Below are 27,999 nucleotides of genomic sequence, written 5' to 3' on the forward strand. Positions count from 1 at the left end.
ACCTCACTAAACACTTGCAACAGCTGGAAAGGCCACAAAAGTACTTCACGAAAAAGATCCTAGGCCTTAAACACATGCTCTACATGGACAGACTCAAAAAACTCCAACTTTTCTCTGTCTCATATTGTCTATTAAAAGATGATCTCTGTTTGACTTACAAAGCCATGTCTGACCCAGCCCTGTTAGAAATGTTACACCTAAAGAAATCCCAATCCCTCCACACCACATGCTCCAGGGACCTCAACATCATTACCACAATCAACAGAACATGCTGGAGGGGACAGGTTCATAACCCAGAGACTGCCTATGCTCTGGAATAGACTTCCCATAAATATCAAGCAGAGCATCTCACTGGCCCTTTTCAAGATACTGGCTCCAGGGCCATTGGCCTAGTACACACCTACGAACCTATGAACCAACTGCCTCCAGAGGTGGACAATCAGGGGTCTTTTCAGTAGTGCTGAAAGGGTCTGTCAGAAAAGAAATCTCTAGAACCCTGATTTTGCTTGCCTCCTCTGTCACGTGGGTGTTACCTTCCACTACAGCTCCCCCCTCTGAGGAACTGTCTCCACATGAGTCCAGGAAGGGATCCTGGGACTTTCTGAACCACATTTTTCAACCTCCCCGCTGATTCCTGGAAAAGGTACTTTGAGGGGTCGACAGGGTTTTTCCATCTTTCTCACACCTGGACAATGTGTCCTTCACTGTGGGGCCAAACAAAGAAGAGCTGTCAAAAGGAGCATTGACGAATGAGGGACTTGAAGGGCTCTGCAAAATCACACAGGCACATCCAGGCATGCCTCCCTATGGAAATGCCTGAACCTGCAGCCCTTGAGGCACCTTCTGCAGCATGCAAGATAAGCCTCATGGACAAATTAGATATAGTTTGTAGGGTAGCCAACTGAGAGCCCACTGAAGACTGAGCCTCAGCAGTTTTGGTTACAGAAAGAGATTTAAATAACTCTTTAATCAAATCTCTTTGAAGCCTTGTAAAATGTGCCAGACAGTTCAGTGACCTGAGTGCAAATGTCACGGAAGCATAAACATGCTTACCAAATCTGTCCATTGTCCTAGATTTTGTTAGGAGGACAGACAGTGGAACTCTGTTCCGCAAGTTCCTTTTTTGTAGCTGCCGCCACAACCATGGATCTAAGGCCAACCCTTACCCCATTATTCCCTACCTACTGGTGGAGCTAGAATCTGGTCTAGCCTCTAGGAGACTGGCTCAAATTTATCGGGGTCCTTCAACGCCCACCTAGAGACCAAGTTAATAAGCTCATAGGTGGGTGAAGTAATCTAGGAGGTAGAGGGGCCAGCTCCAAAGGTTTCCAGAAATACAGATTTCTCTGGAGAAGGATCTTGACAAGACCAGCCACCTTTCTGCTTAAGGATCTCCAAAATGTCTCCAAATGAGACATCTTCAGGTGGTGATTTTGGGGATCCCTCTCCTTCAACAAAGTCAGTATCCTCAGTGATTAACTCTTGAGGAGAATCCAAGTGCCTCCTTTTGCACTTTCCCTTTCTAGGGACTTCCTCGGTGGGGTGATCCAGTGAAGTATCAGAAGAGATTAGGATACCCTGCTGGGTTGTCTGCAGGCTTTGAACTGGCTGTCCCTGTGTGGCAGAAGGTAGATGCTCATGGTGCAAAGTCATTTGAGAAGTAGAAGGTGGATCCGAAGGGGTAGAACCCATCTGTCCTGCTGGAGCAGAGAACACTCTCTTCACAACCTCAAAGAGAGATTGCTCTGGAGAGAAGGAAGACAACACAGCCAAGAAAGCAAGTTTTTGGCCCATCACCTCCTTCCACTTTGACAGCAACCCTCCAGAGGTGGAAGTCGACGCCAAGCTGTCCAGTGCTGAAGCTCTGAGAGAATAAAATGCAACTCCAGCCTCCCAGATCTGACGGGGAGGCTTCAACTCCAAGAGTCATCCAGTTCCAAGGATGTCGGAACTAGTACCCTCAAAGCAGTACCTGGATCTGAAGAAATGGCTTTATTTGGATCCGAACCAGATGGACCAGGAACACTCGGATCCAAGTACTCTCAAACAATAGGATAGATTAGAGTATGAGCAGTAATGGGTGGAGTAGTGGATGATTATGCTTCCTGACCTGAAGGGGTAGGAGCCGTAAGAACTCCCATCTGGATTTGTACTGTGAGGAATTTCCTCATCATTCTCTCCACATCCGCGTAAGATTCTTGGAGAAATGAAAAGATGCCAGGGATGGAGACTTAGAGCACCTTTCCAAAAAAGGGGAGGGCAGTCTGGACAGCACTGGATTCAAACAGGGGAGTACATGGTCCTGGGTAGAGGCTTTGGATCCAAGACAGCAGGATCCAATGAAGGTTTTTATCAGATCAGAAGGTGGTCAGATCATAACAAGTTTCAGATACGATTTCTTTATTTTCTTAGGAGGTTCCAATGAAAAAGAGGCGGAAGACTCCAAAGGTTTAGATCTCTTCAGCCCCAGTGATGGCTTCAGAAAAAGAGGCGGGCAGCAAATCCTTTAATATTAATTTATTTCTCCTGTCCACAAGAGCACAAGGATTAAACTTGTTGCAAATGCTGTAGTCTATCTTTAAATGATCTGGGCCCAAGCAATAGATGCAAAGAGAATGGACATCATAGAGAGGCGATTTGTGCCCAAACTTCTCACATTTTTTTAATCCAGAGGAACTTTTTTGCACATCCTGTTTATAATATAGTCAAAAATATACTTTTTTTTTTAAAACTAGGACCACCAATGAGACTGAAGAAATTACACCAAGTGTAATGGAAAGGAAAGATAATACCAACAGCGGCAATTTAGAGGGCACAAAGTGTGAAAGGGTTGGCAAGGAAAATTAGGCCTACCAACAGTGGTAGGAAAAAAAATACACTAACGAGTGTACAAAAGGAGCTTAGAAATGCAGAAAAAAATATCAATTTAACAAATAAACTGAAAGGAAAAATATATGGAAAAAGACTCTTCTCCGACTCTATGACTCAAGAGCTGAAGGAGACCATATCTAGATGCGAAAGCGGCAAACAAGATCTGAGAGATGTTAGGGGTTGGTGCATTACATTTAGGGAAGGAGCTCAAGGGTTTTTTGGAGGCCAGGAGCTAGTGTAACAGCCGAGTTGGATCCAAGGATCGGATCTGAACCCATTGGTTGAGGACTGAATGAAAAGTGACAACATCATATCATTGCTTCTGCCTAGAGAACACAGCAGACAGCTGAAATGCCAAACATATTTATAGTGACAAAAATTAAATACATATTATATTACTTATGAAGCTGGGTCAAATCTGGGCTTCTCTACAAAATTAATAATAAACAACACAGTAAATAAACCTCATTAAACAGTATGACTTTTAGAAATATTAACAGTACACACCATGTTGCCTTCTTCAGAGATATCAGTGCATAATGTAAGCAACATTTTGCGAAGGAATGTATAGCAACAGTACATTAGGCAGCATCAACATATTTGATTTCATAGACTACTCTGAAGATCACCATCAATTTATTAACATCAGATAGCAATGATGCCTCCAAATGTAGTAGGGATACAAGATAACAAAAATGGTTCAGTAAACAACATTAGAAGAACAAAACATTCCACACATAAAACAAATGAAAACAGCAGAAAGAATGAATGCAGTAAGAGTCAAATGCAGCTGGTAATTATCTAACTGTGACTAATTACATGTATGCATGCACAATGAGGCAGACTGTATAACTATCTCAATATAATGCATCCTTAAAGTGCACACAGACCATCTGTATAGGCACCTTCACTTCTCTTTTATCTCTAACTGGTATGACAACCTACATCAAGCAAGACTACATAAATGTAGCAGTCACTGAGTAACTGGTGATTCAAACAACACAAAGGAAGTCTGGGAAATGAAATGATGAAGGTCGTCAAGTGCTAACTATATAAAACATACCAAGAAACAAAGTGTCCAAAGACTTACAGCTGCTACATAACAGCAGGAAATTATCCAAAACTTATCTAATTTGTCTATCTAAACATGATCATGCATTCTAATCCAGGATAGTGTGATACATTGTGAAGGGGCAGTGTACTCGGCTACATCATCACAATCTTGGGTGTGAAAACCTGGTGCCAAAACAATGGAGGGAGGAATAAGCAAGTAATGAATGACCTGTCTTATTCACAAGGACAGGAATGGAGATGGTGCACTAACAGGCCACACTGGCAGGAAGAAGCATAAGTATTGATAGGGCTAGAGCAAGAGGAAATGCAACTTAGTTTTGGTTGTCATATATTCATTTTTCATGGGGGAATAAAGGATTAGTGGCAAACTAAGCTATGCAAGGGTTTATATCATATGTTCAAAGTTTGAAAACTTCGAACATTAAATAATCAAATTTAAATGCTTGAAGTTTCAAATATCAAACATATGATTAAAAAAAAGAAAGGAACTTACCTGACTGTTGTAAGCAGGGGGGCAAGCCCCCCTGCACCACCACACAACCCGCTCTTTAAATATACCAACTCCAAGATCACACTATAACACGGTAAAGGGAAGATTTCCTTTACTGCACTGTAGTGCGGTCTCGGAGTTGGTGTATTTAAAGAGTGGGGAGTGTGGGGGTGCAGAGGGGCTTGCCCCCTTGCCTACAACAGTTAGTTTTTTATAACGTTAAACATTTAAATTTGATTATTTAACGTTCAAAGTTATAAAGCTTCGAACATATGATATATACCCGCTATGCACACCAGCCTCTGTAGTGCTAAGGTAAAATGAATGGGTTGCATGTATTGGCAATTGAGAAACTAGCCTGAGGTCATAAGTGCGATGGCAGGCAAGAAGGCAGAAACATTATGCAAAAAAACATAGATGTGCATTCATTTTCTTTTTTTATTAACCTTATCTGCTCTCTGATGCCTAGCTTCATCCACCACTCTGGGACTATCCTCTAGCCAAACATAAAATGCAGTACATTGTCACTTCTGTCTCTGTGCACATCAACAAATCAAATGGCATCATAAAAACTCAGTCTAGGGATCTAAACCTCTGCTGCAATATCAACAGAATGGTTTGGAGGTACAGGTATATTTCCCAGAGGATATTGCTGCTATGGCACAGACTCCTCATCCACATAAAACAAAGTTCATCTCTGTCCATTTTCAACTGCAAATGAAATCTATGGATGGGAAACAGAAAATTTACCCCATGACTGTCCCCTGCAGCTCCTAAATGCTTTATCCCATGCACAGGTCCCCAAAAATTATCTATGATATGATCACAGCATTCTCATTAGGAGTAATTATCAACCATGGGATGGGTAAGGCCAATCTATAACCAAATGGGATAGGTTATTTCGAGCACAAAAATGGAAATTGGCTAGCCTTAAACTGCCCACAATGGCAGCTGCCCTAGTACTTACTTATGAAACTACAAAAACAAGAGTTCAGCTAGCCCAAGGATTTCAAACCAATATGTGTCACCTCACTACACAGGAGATGAGGCCACTAGAAGAGGTAAGTAATAAGGAGTGTCGTACTAGCTAATACTCGCTATTAAAGGACAACTACACTCATTCTAAAAAACATGTTTATTTCATTGTGGTTTGGTGTTTCCTACATTTTAACACCACTCTGGGACTATTTAGAGCTTTTTAGATATTTTTATACGCAATTTCTGACTCTGACCACATGGGGTCTGGCATCTTGAAATAATTCTGACTGTTTAGTCTGTCTCTAAGTATCCCAGAATGCATTGTTTGTCTTCAAAAATTGCATTAGATCTGCCACATTTTCCCTAAAGCTCCTGCCACTGCACTGATTTTACAGGCATTCACTGCTGTGTTATAGTCACCTATTTTTGGTTAAAATTTTATCCTTTTTCAATGACTACTTCAAACACAAACAGTGCAAATGCTACAGAACATAACTGAAAAGTACATTTTATTGCTCTTTCTTCTTAGAAATGCTAACTTGATTTATTTTGTGAAGGCTGAAATCTAGTTCTTCGAGGTATCTCCCATCCCCCTTCATGCCTACTTTCCCTAGCTGGCAAAGAGCTAAGGGTAATTTGACCCATTATCTGCATGTGACTGACAGCTCACAGCAGGTGACCAGGCGAATGTACTGTTTTCTTGTCAGTCTTTCCTTCCTTACAGTGGGAGACTTTTTGTTGCACTCATCCTGTCAAATTTAGAACCAAGTTTTATAGCACTGGGAATAATCACTGTTTTGCAAAGCATCAAACTCCCACTTATTTTTCCTTCCTGTTTGGTTAAATAGCTAACAAATGATGCACTATAAACACAAAATATTTCACAGACTTGCATGACAGCACCCACATGCTTTTTTAAGTGGTAATTTAAGAAAATTATGGTATTGCATACTTCTTGTAATCTGATGTAGTGTTGTTGATTAATTGTGACACACATCTGCTTCTTATGTAAAACATGCAATTAATGTCTACGTATTGTCATTACAAATTTATGCTCTTAGTTTTTGCAGCTGTTACTGTGCTTCTGCCTGTACTTTGTCACATATCAGTAGGGCGCTTCAGAAAAGTGAGATTATAGTTTGACATTATTGCTTGGTTAAGAGTGGGCTGGGCAAGGCAGCTGTGACATCACAATGTGGGAGGTCCACTGGCTCTTCTATACAGCATGCAAATCAGGTGGGGATTACATCACTTTGGGGGAGGAAACGTCCCGGTAGCTAAAGCAAGAGCTCTGGCAGATGTGACATCATCATTTCAGAGCCAGCTAGAGGTTTTACAACTTGGTTTTCAAAGTGAAAGTAAAACAGTACGGAAAGGTAGGAAGCCTAACAGGGAAACAGTCGAGTGGATTACTTTTTAAAGCTGCATGGGTAATTTTTCAAGCTGTATCAACGAACAGGGACTAAAAGAGACAGCAGGTTGAGCAATCTGCTTTAATATCCCGTTGTTGTTCTTTAATGAAACTGTATGCCTGGGTGATGCCTAGGCCTAAACAGAACATATGGAGAGCATCAACTGAAAATATATATATATATTTTTACATGTTTAAACAAATTATCTCTGACACACCCATACTGCTATCATGTTTTAAATATCTCTTACCTTAGCAAAGACTTTCATTGTGTACCCCAAGTACTTTACTCTGGGATCAATAGCTGCATACATTGCCAGCATTCTTGTATTATGCTGTGCCTATAAAAAAGATGAACATTTGGCTAAGATAAAAGTAAAGGGTACAGCTATGAACTTAATACCAATGGCCAGTGCAACACACAAATAGAAAAAAACAGCCCATCCTTCAGTTGCAAGTAATGCAATACAAGTTCAATAAAGTACATTCTGTTAGCTGTTTCAAAATATACATACCATCCTAATCAATACACAGGTTTCCGGACATGAAATCTCCAAGTTCTGATTATCTAGACTGTAAACCTGCATTTTAGTTGGAGCTTTTCTCCCCAGGCCTCCCCCGAAAAAGGGCTTCTACCCAGTCGGAATTTCCTGATAATCAAATATCAATAAATAAATTCATGAATAAATAAATAAATTATATTTCTGACATCTGAATGCCAGTTTGGTGATGTAAGAAAACAAACAACATTAAAAAATACACATATATAAAACAAAAAGCTTAAAAAAACACCATTAGGTCTAAATGCATATTTTCATCATCTTATGAAGAAACAACAAAACTGAGTAGAATTATTAAACTTTATATAATAACCTCATAAAACTCCCTGAAACTTTGGCTATTGTTTTTTTATGCAGAAAGACTGAATGACTTCTGTTTTTACAAGCATTCATTATACTTAAAAATGTATATACTTATACAGTAGTAATAACCTAAGCAAGAGGGAATGAAATAATGTATAGGATCTATTCCAACATCTTTCAACTGTAGTACCATATTCTGCATTAAGAAATCATAGTAAAAAAGATCAAGCAACTACGAGGACTACTGTAACTTCAGTGCCAGTATGATACATATAATTGCAAAAATTATTAATGTGGCTGTAATGACTGACTTTGCATTATATATAAACAGGCATTGTGCTTCGTCATTAACTATTTAATCCAGGTTAACCTTGCGTGTGCTTTCTGTGCATTTCAGAATTATCACATTACTAAAGACTCACGTGCACTCTTCTGCTTGCTGCTGCCACTAGTCTGAGCCTTTTCCACTGGATTCTATCAGAAGTCAATGAGCAGGTAGAGGCACAACAGTTAACTCTGCAGCAGAAGAGAACAGTGGTTGTGCAGTGCTAATACTGGCCACACCTCCTTGCACATTTGCATTGATGAGAAATAATAGACAGCAAATTCCTAGTTGTTCACTAATGGATCCCATCATTGCTGTACAAAATATGTTACTGTCATTCTTAGTGTGTATAGGCAGGAAACCTATTCCAATCAGTGTTCACTTTTTTCCAGCTTACAACCTAAATTCTTTTTCAGTAAGCTTAGACTGACAGTAGGTAAGGGGGAGGGTTACTTTGTGCTCCTCCTCCTTACTACCCAAAGCATTAACCCAGGAGAAACTTTTCAAAACCTACTTGCCTTTTAAATATTCAAAGTAAATTACATACATACATGCATACCATGGAGGAAAAGAAAGCCTGTATAATACGGTGCATGTTTAGAAGGAATTACAATAAAGAGACGTGTTTATTGGATGATGAAAGAAAAGTACACCTTAGAATGTTTATTTGGAGATGTTCGGAACTATAGGAAGAGTGAAAAGCAGTGACTGGATGTATGCATTCAAGTCTTCGTAACAGGACATTAATAGTTGAGTTTCCTAGCATGTAAGTTAAGAAGATTGGTTACTTTGTAGGAGGCCAGCCTGATTCATGATTCCTTCAGTGTGTTTTTGTACATGTATAAAAGTAAGGCTTTGGTCAAATTATAATCAAAGATATCTCTAGCTAGTTATGTAAACCATATGGACCATTGAAAGCAATAGGTAGAGAATTCTTTAAAAAAAAAAAAAAAAAAAAAAAAACTTTACTGAATTTTCACTTTAAACACAAGTAAACATGCATGTATACAAAAGAAAACAAACCATGTTAACATGCTCACATTTAAGAAATTATCATCAATCCAACATTACATAAATTGATCAATTCCTGCTTTCCCTTAAACCTCACTCCTCATCCAAACCATTGTTCTGCATGTATTGTTCCCACAATTTCCATTTTTTTATAAGTAATTTGCTCCTACCTTTTCAAAAGATCCCACTTTCAGTTTCTTTTACCTGTTACAATATTCACTACTTCAAACACAGTTGGTTTAGATTCTAGTAACTGCTTTTGGCAGCCACCAGAATGAAACTTAACAAGGTCTTACTATGTGTCTAGGCAATTCAGATCCTGTATTCCAGTTCAAAAATATATCCGCCTTAGTTACACCAATGTGCTCACCCAGTATTTCTGATAGAGTACTCTGCAGGGGAATTTTTAAAGTCTGCTAACTCATTATACTCCCAAAACATATGTTCCCATTTTCCTGTTTCTTCCCCATAACACCTACAACATTTGCCATCTACCTGAAGAAAAAATGATACGGAGTCTGCTTGAGATATAAAATACTACTGCAAACACTTCCAAGCAAAAATCCTGACTCTTCTAGACTACGTTACATATTTGGGAACCAAACACAGGTCTTCTCATAGTTTCCTTGTGAATTGCTTACCCAGTCTCTCTCTTCCCAATCTTTTTTTAATTTCCTCTGACCGATTCTTATAGCTATCACACAATGTTTTAAAAGTCCTGCTAATTATCCCTTGTTTAAATGCAGCTTCTGTTCTAGGTTCAACTAAATACTGCACCGGAGCAGGTCTTCACTTAGGATTCGCCTCTCCCCTTCTCTTTGCCTATATTCTAATATCAGTCCCTGACAAGGAAGGTGGTCCACAGACTGCAGTCCAAATGTTTTCTTGGCCTCTTCTCACTCTGTCACCTTTCTCTGTCTAGTTATTTACACCCAGTAGCCTTGTCTCCTCTGTCAATTTTCTCCAGTAAATTCCAGCCCCTCTTGCCTATTCTCTGTATACCTAATTGCAGTCATCCCTATCAGCATAATATCCTTTCTCCATTCTCATGTTGGCTTAGATCTTAGAATACTTTCTATGCTATAAATATAACATGCTGTATAGATACTGTAATTCTCCTTAAGGATCTGCAACCAAAATCCCACACTCTCTTACTTCTTAAATTTCCCCCACTTCATTATCATCCATTTCCACTCTGAATTACAGCTTTCTGCTTGGGTTATGTATATGAGCCTTAACTATGTAACTTTAAGATACTCCTTCAAATCTGGTAATCCTAAGCCACCTTGTTCTATTAGAAGGATCACCTTTTTCCACTTGACCCTTGCCCTCTTCTCCTACCAAATAAACTCCTTCAGCTCGTTATTAATTGCAGTCCACAACTTATAATCTGGTCGATAAAATTATGCCTAACCTGTATATAAAACTAAAGGGACTAAAAACATTCTAACTGCTTATATCTTGCTATCCATATCCATAAACAAGATTTTCCATTTCTCACTTTTGTAATATCTTTTGCTAGTCTCTCAAAATATCATTAGCTGTCATAACAGAATCCTTTTATCCCATACTCCTAAATACTTCACTTTATCATGTCCCCATAAATCTGAGTACTTCTGAAACAATTCATGTGTGGGTACACAGTTTACAGCTATAGCGTTTGTTTTGTCTTCATTAATTTTATATCCTGAAAAGACCTTGGAACAGTCTCAGAATGTTCCACAACACTGAGATGTCCTTTTCTGGTACAAAATAAAATCATCTGCAAATAAAGACAACTTTTCATTATTACCATAGCAATTACATCCTTGAATGTCTGAATTCCTTATTTTCTTTGACAAATATAAATCTAAATATAATGCAAATAACAAAGGGGAAAGAAGACACCCCTGCCTGGTTCCTCTGTTCAGACACAACTTATCAAAGAGGAACCCTCCCACATTAACTTTGCCTCCTATCCCTTATCCATCATCCTCCTCAGGGAATGCAAATGCTTCCACTGCACTACTCTTAAAATCCCAGTCTACTCTGTCGAATACTTTCTCTGCATCAAGACACACCAACAACATCATTATTTCCTTATATTCTGCTTCCCTCTGAATCATCATTGTTCTATTTATGTTGTCAAATGCTTGCCTCCCCTTCGAAAAACCACACTAATCCATATCTATCAATTTTGGCAAAATCTTTGTCATTCCTTTTAGCTATTATAGACAAACACTTTATAATCAAGATTTAAAATTGAAATAGGCCTATATGAAGTTTATTATTTATTTTATTTTATTTTACATTTGTTTACCGAGAAAGTCTGACTGGACAAGCTGTCCCTTTTTCAGTGTAGACCTGGGGAGATAAGGTCCATAAAAAAATATGACAGAAACACTTACAATGGTGGTAGGAGTGGCCTTAGGTCAACTAGTGCCCTAGGCAAAAAGGCTCCAGGGCGCCCCCTCAACCACCACCTGGTGCCCCCATCCTGGTCTATCTGCACCAAATAAATACTAGAAAAGTGCCCCTGCTAGATTGGCGTCCTAGGCAGCCACCTAGTTGGCCTATGCCTAAGGCCGGCTATGAATGGTGGTATATAGTTTTGTTATACAAAAGGACAAGTTGCTAGATTAGCTATAGAGTTAGAAATCACATACAAGATTTTGTATAATTTCAGTATTGCATTTTTTTGTAACAACAATACAGAGTATAACGTAACAACAATCAGAAAGACAAGTATTTAGAATAGTTATATATAGAGAGCGAAATCACACATAACAGTTACATAATTTCATAAATGTGCTTTTGTAACAACAGTCTTGGTCCCTAGAAATACAGGGTAAAATGTAACAGCAAACTTAGACCCTGTTTTGAACAAACACATTTGAGATATGAATTTAGTGGAGTTAGGTGTTTTGTAGTAATCTATACCAGATCAAGGCTGATAAAAGGTTGATTGTTCTCTGCTTGGTCTGCTACAGGAGCATAACCAAGTTTTGGTTAAATGTACTTTAAGCATCTCTTTGAATTTTGATAGTACGGAGGTAGTTTTTATGTTTATCTGGAGAGAATTCCATTGTTTAGCTAAGCAGTGAGAGTAAAGAGCTTCTTCAGCAGTGTTGTTAGCGTTAGTTATCATTAGTAGTGATTCCTTGTTAGAACAAAGGACTCGGTTGGAAGAGTATGGTTGCAAAATGTTAAGGAGGGCAGGAATCTTGACCACTTGGCAGAGTAATTGGTGAGCTATGGACAGTTAGTTGTAGACCAGGAGGTTGGGTAATTCTAGCCAACTGAGTTTTTTCAATGCTAGGCAATGATGAGATATGTAAGTAGATTCAATGGCAAACCAGAAAATTTTACTGTAGCAAGTTTCGAGTTTGCTTAGATCTGATTTCTTGATGTTGGTAAGTACTGGTGAGGCACTTGAGAGTAGGTGAGTTCTAGAGATGGTGGCTTTTGTGTTATTTATGAGGAATTTTTTGTGTCTGTTTAGTGATCCGAGTTTCTTATGAACTGTTTTTTATTGAGTGGGCTATGTGTATGTCGAATTTCATGTTACTATCTATGATAACTTCAAAAAGCTTGGTATGGCTTACGTGAGAAATGATTGTATTGTTTGTTGATGATATATTAAGGATGAGGGAGGGGCACTGGTTTTAGTGGGTTGGAAAAGCATGAGCTTTGTCTTATTGGATTAAGAATGAGCTGAGCATTAGCTAGCCACAATTCTTCCTCTGAGAATGATTGTTGGGTTATATGTTGTAGTTGTTGGAGTGTAGAAGTTGTTCATATTAGGATGGAACTGTCTGCATATTGGACCAAGGAAGCATGTGTAGTAGCAGTAGTGTATAGGTTTTTATTGAATAGGGTGAAGAGGAGGAGCCCCAGGATGGAACCCTGTGGCACTCCTTGAGTGACTGGTAGGAAGAGGCTAAGCTGTCCTGGAACCATGTTATAGTGGTGTGGCCAAGACTGAGATTGGATAGAATTGAAATGAGTTTATCTGAAATAGTGTAGAAACCCTTGGATAGATCGAGAGATATAGATGACACTATCTACTTTCATTTCTGTGGTGATTTACTGTGTTAGTAAAAGCCATCAAAGCAGTGACAGTGTTATGTTTTGGCCAAAAAAACGTGTTGAGTATTGGAAAGAAGATGGTTAGTCAGGAGACAGTTAAGTAATTGAGAATGAATGCATCTTTCTAAGATTTTGGCTAGGAGGATAGGAATGAAATGGGGTGGTAGTCATATAGTTCTGTTGAGATCATACCTTTATGCCAGTTGTGACTGATGGGCCTTTATCATCTTTATGTATTACAGCTGCCACAGCTTTCTTTCAGGATGTTGGTGCTTCCCCACCTTTTAAAATACTGTTAAATCAGTCACTCTTGTCCCTACTAGCTTCAATACTTCCACAGGAATGCCATTTACTCCTGATGACTTTCTTGCAGATTGATTTTACATCACCGTTTTTATCTCATCTCCTCCTGTCTTAACTGCCAATTGCTGAGTCTCATGTACCCGTAAACCTTGGCATAACTAAGTCTGCCATAAACATTTGTAATTGGTTAAGTATATTTACACAGTTTTTTTTTGTACTGAAAGGTTCTGATGATGTTTCGATATACAATGAAATGAAAGCGTGCCATCTTTTTTATTAGTGTTTTAACCAGTATTTTGCTGTTTCCACGTTGGTGGCATCATATACACACTATTTCTTTGGTTATTATTTCCATTGGTGCTATTTCTTGATTTCCATCTCTCTCCGCTTTACACAAATTTTCATAACATTACTGAAATATTTCTACAAGATGTCTGGTTATTCTTCTAGTTATAGGTTCCCCACGTTTAGCAACAGCCCTTTGTACTTTCTGTTGCCTAAGTTGTGCTAATTTTTTGTGCTCTAGAGTTGTAATATAAAACAGCACAGGTAGAACATTCTTAGTTTGAGTAAGTGTAACAAATAACATAACTGATGGATTTTTCTGGGCTGTCTGCCTGCTTATCTTTAACAAGCTAATTCCAGATAGTTGAAAAATTATCTTGCAGGTAGGCTTTTGATGAGAACTGAGTGATTTTTAAGTGCAGAGATAAGTACAATATCATCTGCACACAGGGTACAAGTGATACCTGCCCCAGGGCAATCTGTGAATATACAAAGAAAATAAGAAGTTGTGTACTAACCATAACGTTCCATGTTTGTTGTCCATAATCTCACCTTCATTCTTGCTGGTTGGGTTCGGAACAGAGCATCGGTTTCGACTCGGCCTATTACTAAAGCTCAAGAGCTTCCATTGGCTCGAGCATATACCCTTTGCCATCATGATTAGGGAAGATTACCCAGATCTTGTTTGCAGACTACTAACATATTTTGAAATCATAGATAAAATCCCAATGGTAAAAGTTATTAGTCTATGTCTCAGGAGACAAGAAGAGAAACAGAGAACACAATTCACAACCAATAAAATTTTCGTCTGAAGAAGCGTGGCTGTGACCACGCGAAAGCGCTTACCTTCACCCATTGTATCTATATTAAAGAAGAATTTTATACTTTTACTACGGCTGTTGATTGTATTTTGGAACAATATCTGCATTTCAACTTGTCAACTGATTACATCGTGGTGAGATCAGGTTTCTGCTTTTTACATTACAATAAAATTTCCTCTCGATCCTCCAGGAGCGAAGGTTGGTGGAAGGAGGGTGGGACGCAAGAATGAAGGCGAGATTATGGACAACAAACATGGAATATTATGGTGAGTACATAACTTCTTAATGTTATGTTGTCCCATCTCGCCTTCATTCTTGCTGGTTGAGACAGTGTCCTTAGCACTTTCTTTCTTGAGTGTCTCAAGGGAATAAACTCTTCAGAACAGTGGAACCAAAAGAAGCCCTGTTCTGGGAGGCCACGTCTACTTTGTAACAGGCACCCATGTGGCTGCAGCACAGTGGACATCCAAGTTTAGCTTATATTCTGCCTTATTGCCATGGTTTGGAAAGAAAATACACAGGACAATGGACTGATTCAGATTGGTCTCAGAGCATACTTTGGGAAGGAAAGAAGGATTTATTCTAAGAGAGACTCTGTCTTTGTGAAAAACTACATAGGGAGGGCATATGAACAGAGCTTGAAGTTCAGAAACCCTCCTAGCTGAAGTAATGGCTATCAAAAAGACTGTTTTCCAGGTTAGAAATTTTAGTTGGCAAGAGGAAGCTGGTTCGTATGGTGGGAGAATCAGAGTAGTCAGTACCAAATTGAGGTCTCAAGGAGGTGGTGGTTCCCTTATTGGAGGCCTTAGTAAAAATGTCCCTCCCAGAAAAGCTTTGCACAATCTGAGAGACATTATTTTTGATCCCATGTGGTAGTTAGATATGGTGGCTAATTGTACTTGTATGGTAGCTGCTGCGCCTTCATTAAAAATTTCTGCTAAGAAATCTAAAATTGTACTTAGGGGGCTGTGAAGGGATCTATGTGATTCTTGGAAGCCCAACAAGAAAACCTTTTCCATTTGCTAGCATAAAGCTTTCTAGTTGTCTTATGAGATGAAACTAGAATGTGTCTCCCTGCAGGGGATATGTCTGGAAGCCTGGCTAAGACTGGAAGTGGAGCAGCCAAGCTGTCAGTTTGAAGGTTTAGGGGTGACAGCACACTCCTCATTACCTCGAAGGCACTATGACCCAAGCCTGAGGGAGCCTCCCATTCTGAAGAGGCAGGAGACTTCTCCCATACCAAGGAGGTGGACTCCGAGGCCAATGTAGTCGCCAAGCTCACCTGCACTGATGCCCCGAAAGGCAGATTCGGATCCGACAAAGGTCCGATCTGACTCTCCTCCACGGACAAGTCGGGAGAGCGTTGGCTCCCCGACCTTTCAACAGAAGATGGCACTGAAGAGGTCGGAGCGGAAGTCGGGACTGAAAAACCTGGGGAAGGTCTCGGACCTGACGGTTCCACCGCAAACACATCCAAGCACTCCTGCTCCGAAACCACTAGGGTCAGAGGAGGAATAGAAGAAGGGGCAGTGGCAGCTGTTGGTTCAAATTCCTTCTGGGCTGGACTCGAAAGGATCTTGGCCACAGCTGGAGTCTGAAGCAACCTCCTGACCACCCACTCCACGTCATTATCCGACAGACTCCTGGAGGATCGAGAGGATGGGGTTGAGGGATTTGATGCTTCCAGCCACCGACTGTAAATAGGTGACTGTGGAACTGAGGAGACTGGCTCCATCTATAGCTACTAGTTGGTTCCATTGGAACTGAGGGAGTTGTGTTTTTGGGCCCAAAAGCATTTGGGTCTGAAGTCATGTCTTTGGCTATCTTCTTCACCAGCTAAGAAGTAGGAGCCAAAGACGACGCTCTTTTTTATTGACTTATCCGATTTTGGGGATTGAGAAGACTTTGAAGTGGTCTGGTTCTCTTCTAGTACCTCAGAAAAGGGAACTTTAAGGAATCCCCTATCAACTTGTTTTTGCATTCCTGCAGGATCCTGGAACTAAAACCGTGACAAATGGAGCATGAGTTTTGAAAGTGTACTGCACCCAAACAGTAGACACAATTAATGTACCCGTCGGTCAATGACATTTTTTGTGAACAGGAATCACACTTTTTGAAGCCTGACTGCTTCACTTCTTTTCCTTCCTTGGACATAGTGGTAAGCAACAACAACAACAAACACTGATCAGGAAACTAGAACAACAATAATAATAAGGTTAACTATTAAAACTATCACACTATTAAACACACCACGCTAGTAATTTTTTTTTTTAAACAGTCATTGAGGGTAGAGAAAAAAGGCTAGAGGAGAGGTCCCTAACTAAAATGACAGTCTCCTCTAGCCAGAGGGGAGGAAGTAGAAAGGGGAGCCCTCTAATTTAAATGAGCTAAGGAAAGAAAAGGCAAACCCTCTAACTTAAGGGTTCATTAAAGATAAGAGAAAGCTTTTAGTAAAAATGGGATAGGGAGCTGTAGTCCTGACGAAAGTGACGGCCAACCACAAACAAACGCAATAAGCTAAAAACTAGTCATTTAGCACAAGCGAAACCTAAAATGCAGTAAATAACTACAACGTTTATCCAAAAATATTATGGAAAAACGGAATAATATTGAAAACTATTTTCACTTAGCCTAAACCTAGTGAGAAGTACCAGATCTAGTTTAGGGGTAAACGAGATCTGGGTAATCTTCCCAAAGCATGATGGGATAGGGTATAGCCTCGAGCTTTAGTAATAGGCCGAGCTGGAACTGAGCATCCAACCAGCAAGAATAAAGGCGAGATGGGACAACATAACATCAAAGGTTATACAGCAGTCCTTCTGTGGGACACCTTAGGCAAGCATACCATCTAGGGACAGACTACTACTGAGAACAGCAACAGTACAATTGAGGAGACGGTTTTGAAATCATCCAACAGTGTTGTCAGAGAAGCCACAGTGCCTTAGTTTCTAAAGGAGTGAGTGAGTGATGTACAGTTTTAAAAGGACATCTGAAAATGGCACTGTACAACTTATTTTTATCTGTACTCCTACAAATAGAGCTGACAGGATGATAAATGGTTGTTAAGGTGCTATATTTGGGTCACTGCACATAGAGCACCAGGGCTGAATGGATATGTACCTTTAAAGCCAGTTTTAAAGGCACGCCCTCTGAAGCACAAATTATGTTCTTTAATTGCTTTTTTAATTGCTTCTGCTATTTAAATGTGTGCTGTTTGGTTTTTATTTTATTGGTCTGATGAAGTGCAGTGTATCTGCATGAAAGCGCTTACCACTTGTATTTTAATACATTTATGTCTTTTTAGCTGTGTTTGGCTGCCTTGTTCTTTTTTACTTATATATGTGTAGATTTCTAGGCAGTACAAAACTGAACTGATCACAACTAGGGACTTTTTTTAATGAATGTTAGGACAACATCTAAACTGAGTGATCAGAAGAAAAAACAAAAATAAAACTGAGCATCATAGGGCAAATATGCTACTTCCAATTAGACATGTGACATCACAATGACTGCTGGCCACAGATACACATGCTCCTGAAAATGGGAATGAGAGAGAATTTATTTCAGCCAGCTGGGGATATCTGAAGAAGAAATTCTCAGGAATTAATTCAGTCTGCTTCCAGACTGAGATCCACTCTTTCCCGAAAACTTCTTACTATTAAGAAACAGCAACAACGTTAAACATAAAACATAAGAGACGATTGCATTTTAATACTCCAATCAGCAAATACAAAAATTACGGTCACCATACACAAAATATAAAAATCAGTAGGCTAGACAGGTTAACATTTTAAAATACTGCTGTGAAAGAAATGACAGAAATTAAATGAAATAAGCAAAATTCATGCACACATAATATGCCAAACACTGCTTCATATGACAAGTAATCAAATATCTTCAAGAAAAGAACTTAAATCATGCAGCGATGCAGTTTACTACCTACCCTGGGGGACTGGACTGAGTTGTTCAAATGAACATTGTGCTTGCAACTAGAAATTCTGGAACTGTGGAAACTACTTTACTCTGCAGAATTTAAAGTATAACAGTTTGTCAGCTGCTGATATATGTTTTGAGGTACTTTTCTGTTATCTGGGCAGCAGTTAGAATCTGCAAAGGCAATGTTAGCAAGCGCCGGCAATGATAGCAGAGATAGCGGAGATGTTTTCATGCAGGTAGCAAATACCAAACATTTGACAGCGACATTCCATTACATCCAGCATTTTGTAAGTTTGAAAAGTGCGTTTTACAGAGGGCACCGAATTCCCAACAATTCAACACTTACACCAATAAGCACCGAGCACCGTGATTTTGCTTATACAAAGCATCCGCATAACACAGCGGCAGGAGAGTGTAGCACTCATCAGCAATATCACCCTCTGTAATGCAACCATAATATGTAATGTCACCTGAAAACTTCAGACAAACATGACAGACTTTCTTCAACTGAATATTTACTTTAATATCAGAGTCCAACTTTCCACAAGTACACGCTGACACAACGTAATAAAAATCAAAGTGTTCTAAACCAAAATAACGAGTGCAGCAGAAGTAAGATAAAACATAAGAGTTTAATTCCAAGTGGGTGTGCACAAACTGATGAGCGCTTTCACAAATGTAGTTTCTTCAGATCCTTCTAGCAACCCCATAGATCTGCTCCTTATATAGTAGTTCCAATTAAACAATTAAACAATTAATCAACTAGTGCTCATCTATTTGTATAATGTGTAGACATAAACAAGATATAAATATGCAGAAGTATATATCTCAAATCAAACTAATGAAAAATAAGTAAAAACAAAATAAAGACATTTCCAAATACATATAAAAACATATATATAAAAAACTAGTTAAAAAACTAGTTAAAAACTGTATGTGCAAATAATCCATCAGGTGTTTACTAAAATCAATGTTAAAACACATAAAATTGAACCTCACGGAGTAAACTTAACTAGACACCAGAGTTGGTATGAACTGCATAGGTATATATGTGATAAAATTATTTAATATTCCTACGCTGCCTCAACTTAGGTTTAATTGATGCCCTATCGTTCAAACCATGGCCCCTATCTGCCTTAAGTGTGATAATCCAGTCAGTCTCCTTTGCTTCAGTGTGATTCATGATGTCACCACCTCTTTTACTGACATTAATAATCTCTAGAGCCTTAAACAAGAAGGTATGATTTTCATTGTTAGAGGCTACATGTCTTGCAAGGGCATTATGGGGGGTACCTTTCCTAATATGGTAAATATGCTCCCTCATTCTGTCTCTTAATGGACGATTAGTTTTCCCAACATAAAAACTCAGGCAAACTTGGCAGGTAGCTAAGTACACCATATTTGATGTCATACAATTAGCATCTGCCCTAGTAGAGTAAATAACATGTTCATCTGGGTGTATAAAAACATATTCATAGACAGTAGTAATGTGGTGTACTTAGCTACCTGCCAAGTTTGCCTGAGTTTTTATGTTGGGAAAACTAATCGTCCATTAAGAGACAGAATGAGGGAACATATTTACCATATTAGGAAAGGTACCCCCCATAATGCCCTTGCAAGACATGTAGCCTCTAACAATAAAAATCATACCTTCTTGTTTAAGGCTCTAGAGATTATTAATGTCAATAAAAGAGGTGGTGACATCATGAATCACACGGAAGCAAAGGAGACTGACTGGATTATCACACTTAAGGCAGATAGGGGCCATGGTTTGAACGATAGGGCATCAATTAAACCTAAGTTGAGGCAGCGTAGGAATATTAAATAATTTTATCACATATATACCTATGCAGTTCATAAAAACTCTGGTGTCTAGTTAAGTTTACTCCATGAGGTTCAGTTTTATGTGTTTTAACACTGATTTTAGTAAACAACTTTTGGATTATTTGTACATACAGTTTTTAACTAGTTTTTTAACTAGTTTTTTATATATATGTTTTTATATGTATTTGGAAATGTCTTTATTTTGTTTTTACTTATTTTTCATTAGTTTGATTTGAGATATATATTTATTCTGCATATTTATATCTTGTTTATGTCTACACATTATACAAATAGATGAGCACTAGTTGATTAATTGTTTAATTGTTTAATTGGAACTACTATATAAGGAGCAGATCTATGGGGTTGCTAGAAGGATCTGAAGAAACTACATTTGTGAAAGCGCTCATCCGTTTGTGCACACCCACTTGGAATTAAACTCTTATGTTTTATCTTACTTCTGCTGCACTCGTTATTTTGGTTTAGAACACTTTGAATATTTACTTTATTACATTACTTTTGCAAACCACATGGATCACAGCACACTAAGAAACACTTAAACAGGAGGCATGAAAGTGGTAATCTCTTTCAACATAGCGGAAAAGACTGCATTTTTTGGATGTAAATGTCTCCACTTGAATTTCGCCAAATAAGAGCCTAGGTGGTGCTGAGCACTGCCCTAATGTTGTTTATTACGCCATTTGGCACTGCCCCACAAGCACTCCACTGTTTGGGTATTTGTGGTTGACAGTGAAATGTTCATATCCAACATCCCGCAATTCATCTGTCTTGTATGCTTTCCAGCAATCTTAATAAATCACACTTCCTTCTGCTTTGTTTTCCTGGCTTGCAGACATTACGGTTTTGGCTCACCGATCTGCAACGGCAACAAAAAAACATTGCTTTGACTCCCAGCACAATCTGCCGAAAACCAGCTGTGGAGGAAGCACCCAGCCAACGTTGTTTTTTCTTCTAATGAAAAGACATTTGTCTACTTCAACAATTTTGTTGAAGCCACCAATTTTCACAGTAGGTTGAGCAATTAAAGCAGTAACACACACCTCACACATGTAATTGTTCCAATCCACTATGGTGTTATAATTCATTTGTAGTTGCAGTTCACAAAACTCAAAGGATGTCAGCTCATGACACCAGAAGTAAATAAACTTGACAGCTGTAAGGAAAGAGATGCATGATCCATCACACCAATTTTGGGTTCGCAAACCCTTCTGCTCTTGGCATGATGGTTGGGTACAGCTCCATTTAGGTGCCAAGTTACCACTGAAAGATAACTCCATGTTGTGCCTACTGGAACAAAGTCTGTCATTATGGAGAATTCCTTTCTCCTGAAAGAATTTAATTGCAGACTCTTCATAATTTGGCAATTGTCAAATAGTGTAATCCATGAGGCGTGGGAAAAAAAATAACAGAAAATCTGACAGGAGAAAAAGTCTGTGGTACCCACATCAACACCAGCTGTGCTATCATTATCAGCACATGCTAACACTGCCAGCACACATTACAATTGCTGCCCCGATAACGGAAAAGTACCATTTTGAAAACTGTATATGATGTACTTTTCATCACCTTTCAGTGAAAAAGGAACATTCTCTCTCTCACTCACTCATTCACTCACTCACTCACTCTCTCTTACTCACACACACACACACACACACACACACACACACACACACACACACACTGTAAAGCTATATCCCACACTACCATGGTTAGTCTGCAAAAGGGGTAAGAATAGGTTTCCTCATTGCTTGTTCTTTGATTTTGTCAGTAATAACAAAGTGGTCACAGTGACCAAAGGTGATTCAGAGAGTTAAGTGTCTCAATATAGGCAAACATCTCTTATATTTATGTGCTTGTGATTATCTTTGTTGTCCCAGATACCTTGCACTTTTATTTCCTTTGACACTGATCCCCAAGCAAAGACTTAGGCATCTATGGTGGCTAATTGTTTTGGAGAAGAAAGGGAGAAGAGGAGACCTGAATACAGGGATATTTGATATCTCCACCAAGTGTTTTCTCTTCTCACAAATCTCAAAACTGGAAAATGAAAAGATAATGGGTGCCAGTGCTGGGTGCAGGGAAACTTCAGATACCACTGTATTTTTCTTACGAAGAGTCTTGCCAAACGGAGTAAAAAAAAGAACTTTGATGTTCTCTTGGAATCTCAGCCTGCAAAGGATACATTTCACCTGAATTAGAGATTCCTGTCAATGAAAAACACTTTGCAAAGACAGCCAAGTTGTCTAAATATGAAAAAATGTGGATACCCTGTAGCCTGCAATGGGTTATAACTGGAGCTAGACACTTTGTGAACACTCTTACAGCAGGGGGGTAATCCAAAGGATAAAGCAGAGAACTGATAATGTGACTCAAACACAAAATATTTAAAAGCATCTGAAGAATGAAGTCTGGATGGATAGAAATGTGATAAGCATCTTTTAAATCTATAAAATGTTCAGTTATGGCAGGAACTCCAAGGCATGAAATAAACTGTAGAAAACTCTACTTTATTCACAAATGAAAACAGGTTTTAGCGCTTTCATCTCAGAGTGAGACTTCATCAGAAACAATGAACAAAACCAAAGTGACATTTATATATCAAGTACAATTAAGTTATCAGTGATGTCATCCTGTCGTTCACTGAATTAAAACTTTTAAAAATTGTAAAAAATATTTATATAAGCCTGGTTCCAAAATAGAGTGAAAAATTAACAAGTTTTAAATACATGTTAAAAATCAAACCACTTAATATATGACTTTAAAAAAAAAAAAAAAACTCATAAAACTCAAGAAATGTATAGTGCAATGTATGTTTTTTGTAACCAAATAAAGTAAAAAATAAATAAATTACTTGTAATAAATATTCATGTGTATATTAAGAAGGTTAAAATAAATAAATTTGCAAACTTATTGTAAATATAATTTATATTTAATAATATTTTTATATATGTTATATATATATATGTTGATAATGTATATTTTTCTTATTTTATATCATTTGCCCTTTCAATTAATATAGGCGCTAAAGACACGTGGTCATTTATGCCAGGTGGGAATGTGGATGCCAGCCTGTATTGCCAATAACTTTCTTTCTTTTTCAAGATGTTCTTCCAATCACCACCTCTGGGATCAATCTTAACCACTTCCAAAATACCAAAGAGAAATTTACCGAAGTTTATACACCCAATGCTATGTTTGTATAAAGCATTGGTACACTTTGAATTTTTTATGTCATTCAAGTGTTCGTATATTCTACATTTTAACATACGTTCAGTTTTGCCAACATAATAATGGTTGCAGGTGTTACACAAAGCTAAATAAACCACTCCTTTGGTGTTACAATTACCTTTCTTAAAATATACTCTACTTTTGACATAATTGTTCAACACTATACTCCGTTCTTGATTTATATATGAACAATAGTGACACATACCACATCTTTTAGTACCTTGTAAACCTGTACTAGGAACTAATTTATTTTCCAACAATTGTTTTATATTTTGCCCTACCTTATTTACAAACCTAGGCTGACTTCCAATTTTTTCATAAATTTCATCATTAGTTCTAAAAATATTCCAGTTTTTTTGATAGATTTTACGAATTTGGTCAGATCTAGAATTATATTGCAAAACACATGCTGTATAAAAATTGTCACCTGATGGTGTCCTGCCTGTTCTCCCTTCCAAAAACCAACAGATTTTTCACTGTTACCTAGAAGTGGTAGATATTTAATCCCCCATTCATTTTGTATCCCCTCTAAGATGGAATACACTAAATCTGTTGGATAACCTCGTTCCAAAAACATTTTACTCAAAAAACTAAATTCTTCTTGTAAATCTTCTTTTTTGAAGTCATACGTGCTAGTCTAATAGCCTGCCCTTTTATAATTCCAATTTTTTGTGTTAAAGGGTGACTACTCTGAAAATGTAAATAGGCATTGCAGAATGTCTTTTTTCTATAAACTTGTGACTTAAACTGTCTCTCTATTAAATCTTTAGAAATAAAGGTATCTAAAAAATTCATACCTGAAATATCATAATGAAAAGTAAAGGACAAAAAAGTTGTACTGTTATTGATGTAATCAATAAAAACTTGGATTTCTTCTTCAGAGCCCCTTCATAAAATAAAGATATCATCTAGGTATCTGAGATATAATTGTATTTTAGACATAAAGTGGCTTTCAAAAATATGTTCCATTTCCCAACCTAGAAGAACTAAATTTGAATAGACTGGGGAACAAGCTGCCCCCATTGGTACACCTTTAATTTGTTGGTAAAATTCACCCTCAAAACATAAGAAATTATTGTCTAAAACTATCTCCATAAGTTCACAAATCAACTTTGTCTTGTCATTGTTCATATTTGAAAATTTAAATAGAACTTCTTCTAAATAGGCTAAACCCTCAACTTTGGGAATACATGTAAACAAGTCTTTGACGTCAACAGTCAAAAATATAAATGTTTCATCACATAATTCATATAATAATAATTTACTTTATTTGGTTACAAAAAACATATATTGCACTATACATTTCTTGAGTTTTATGAGTTTTTTTTTTTAAAGTCATATATTAAGTGGTTTGATTTTTAACATGTATTTAAAACTTGTTAATTTTTCACTCTATTTTGGAACCAGGCTTATATAAATATTTTTTACAAATTTTTAAAAGTTTTAATTCAGTGAACGACAGGATGACATCACTGATTACTTAATTGTACTTGATATATAAATGTCACTTTGGTTTTGTTCATTGTTTCTGATGAAGTCTCACGAAAGCGCTAAAACCTGTTTTCATTTGTGAATAAAGTAGAATTTTCTACAGTTTATTTCATGCCTTGGAGTTCCTGCCATAACTGAACATTTTATGGACCTTTACTTGTTGCTTTTTGCTGTTTTTACATCCTTTAAATCTATGCTTACCAAAAAGCTCAAATGAGAAAGAATGGACAAGAGGTTCTCAAGTGAGCGCAATTTGAACCTGGGCACTATCACATACTGGTTAAGGAAAGAAAGGATCGACGCTGGTCTCCAGGCATTTTCTTTATTTGGTACCAGAAATATTCTTGAATAAAAACCTATTCCCAAATCAGATGGAGAAATGTCTCTGTTACCAAGTGCAACAACCACTAAAAGGAAGCCAAACACCAAAACAACAGGAACAAATGGCCAAAAGATCCAAACTGCAAAATACTTTATTAATACTTTATTAAACCAATCCAAGCCTCTGCTGTCTCTATTACCCCCTGAGAAACCATGTGCTGTAGGACAGTCGGAAACAGAATGGTTTGGTCTGGAGGATGTGGAATAATTCCCTGGAAAGGAAGAATTTCTTCCCACTGCCAACTGTAACCCTACTGAATCAGTCTCAGAACTTATTTGTCTGAAACAACCTGTTACCAAAGAATTAAATCGGGATTCAGACTTTCTGGAAGGGATAAGGGATTGACAGGGTGGGAGGAGTGGAGAGAGAATAAGGACTCTTACATAGTCATTCTGACTTATTTGACTGTCTTTTGTTCTGGGGAGTTACTGTCTTCGTTTTCAAACCTCCTTGCTACATTTTAAAAACCTGCTTCTTGACAAAACTGGATGAGGGAGCAGAAAATCCTTTTGGAAATTTGGAAAAGGAGGACTGAACAATCAGAGATTTCCTGTATCATTTTAATCATTTAATCACATTTTTGATAACCTCTGCAGCAGGGGGTTTAAAAACTAAATACATCAAGGAGAATTTAAAATGTTTTTTTTTTTTCATCTTCTGGGAGGTTCTGAGAATGCAGCCAGGCAGACTACCTCAACACAGTGCCAATGGCAACAGCCATGGATGCAGTATCTAGAGTAATACACACACTTTAAACAATGAGTATTGGTCTCAGAAAAGGAAGAAACTAAACCACACAAAGCAGATTTTTCCTCACAGCAGGGAACCACAGATAAAACATTCCTCATACCTTCAAAATTAATCAGAATAAACTTTAATGTACGAGCTTGACAATTCAAAATTCTAAAAATTAAAGTTGCAGAAGCATACACTCCCCCCATACCTATCAAATAATTTACCATCCTTATCAGATTCACAGTTATAACTGCTGGGTCAGGTCTGAGATGAGTGTATAAAAATCAGAAAGCTGGAGGAACTCTACATTCTATCTGCTTTCTTAGGTGCAGCAGGCTGGCTATTAGTGAAATCACAGGCTGTGAAAAATGTATCCTCTAATGCTGACAGTACTGGGGGGGGGGGGGATTCCAAATGCAATAATTTATAGTATTTTCTGAGACTGGAAAACCTCAGCATTCTCCCACTGAAAACACTAGCACATTCTGGAAACAGGCTCAAAAAAAGACAATCCTTGTCGTGAAGATTTGGGTAAACATGCCCTCCTCTTAAGTTTGAATCAAAAATCTGAGGAGAAAAACGTTTATCTGTACCATCACATTCCATTTCTTGATCTCCTCAAGAAAAGAAGAATCGCATTTCTTTTTACAAGAAACCACCTGATAAGAAGGGTTAACAGTTTGTACAAAACTCTGTGTCAGACATAATATAACTACACCTATCCAGTGACACTGGTGCAGGAGAAGATACATGTTACGTTTTCCACTTTTTTTTTGGCAAGAAAGTTAGGACAAACAAGGTTATTAATGGCAGCAACAGCTTCCTCTGGGATGGGCACAATTTTCTGTCTAAGCAGAGACATTTTCCCAGCCTCTTTTCCCATGATTGACAACAGTGGCAATCTCTTGCCCACTAAGGGGACTAAAATATCTGCAAAAGACATGGCTAATACCCTGTCCATAGTTGTTGTGTGGACAACACCACTGAGATTTGGGTAAAAAAAATTAGTGTTTTGAGGAACCAGACTTGGATACAGAACTCACCGACCTACAGCTTATGCAAATTGCTAACCTGCTGTGGTAGCAAAGGTTGTTTAGTTAACTTTTTCTTTTTGTGTCTTGATGGACAGACTGTAGTTTGTTCCATGGTCAAACCAAAAATGGTGCTTTTTTCTCCAGGGAAACTATGCAGCACAAGGCAGTAAAATTTAAAAAGTATTAAAAAAATCACCTTCATGTGTAAAAAAAAAAAAAAAAAAAAAGCAGTTAAAAACCACACTTTACCATCCCCAAACAGTAATCTAAACCCAGCCGCTCCATAGAAAACGAAAAACAGTTTTAGAATGTTTAAACTAACTTTTACACACTCAGAGACAAAAGTGTTTTCCCATTTAAAGTATAGCAAAGTGGAGTGACCATCAATAAAATAACAATTTCTAGCTTAAAACATACTTTCCTAAACAAAAAGTAGGTTTAAATATTTTATGTGGAAGGTTCCCCCAAAGGAAACTGTCAAGCAATGGAACAACAAACTGACCTTCAATCCTTGGAAGTTCACCGTCTTTGGCAGCAAGAAAGTTCTGGAGGGCTTGGTGCCCAAACCTGTCTTGTAGTCAAGCTCAGCTCAAGCTAACAATTTGGAAGCAAAGAAAATGCCCTAAAGCTTTGGAAGCTGTATGGCTGTTATATCCTATGCAGGACATACACAGTTTAGGCTACTGTAGCAGTGATTAATATGAAGAACATCTCTAGTTAACTTTATGACATCTGACAGCCCTGCTCTTGCTGTTAACCCTAGCAGTTGCAGTATATATTGCTGACCCAGTTCTTGAGGAATACTTATCTTTCATTATACTTCAAATAAAAGTTTTCATTTATACCTATCA

General features: G+C 38.0%; 1 protein-coding gene across 1 annotated transcript in view; it reads right to left on the bottom strand.

Annotated features, from left to right (window-relative positions):
* The window catches only part of TUT4 (terminal uridylyl transferase 4), a 3,240,181-nt gene that overhangs the window by 1,054,939 nt on the left and 2,157,243 nt on the right, over window positions 1-27,999 (bottom strand). Inside the window, exon 19 of the mRNA XM_044086854.1 lies at window positions 7,076-7,165. Within this exon, the coding sequence (XP_043942789.1) occupies window positions 7,076-7,165 (90 nt within the window). The remainder of the gene's footprint in view (window positions 1-7,075; window positions 7,166-27,999) is intronic.

This window comes from Protopterus annectens, chromosome 10.part0, assembly GCF_019279795.1.
Source record: "Protopterus annectens isolate FY-2018-M chromosome 10.part0, PAN1.0, whole genome shotgun sequence".
NCBI classification, from domain to species: Eukaryota; Metazoa; Chordata; order Ceratodontiformes; family Protopteridae; genus Protopterus; species Protopterus annectens.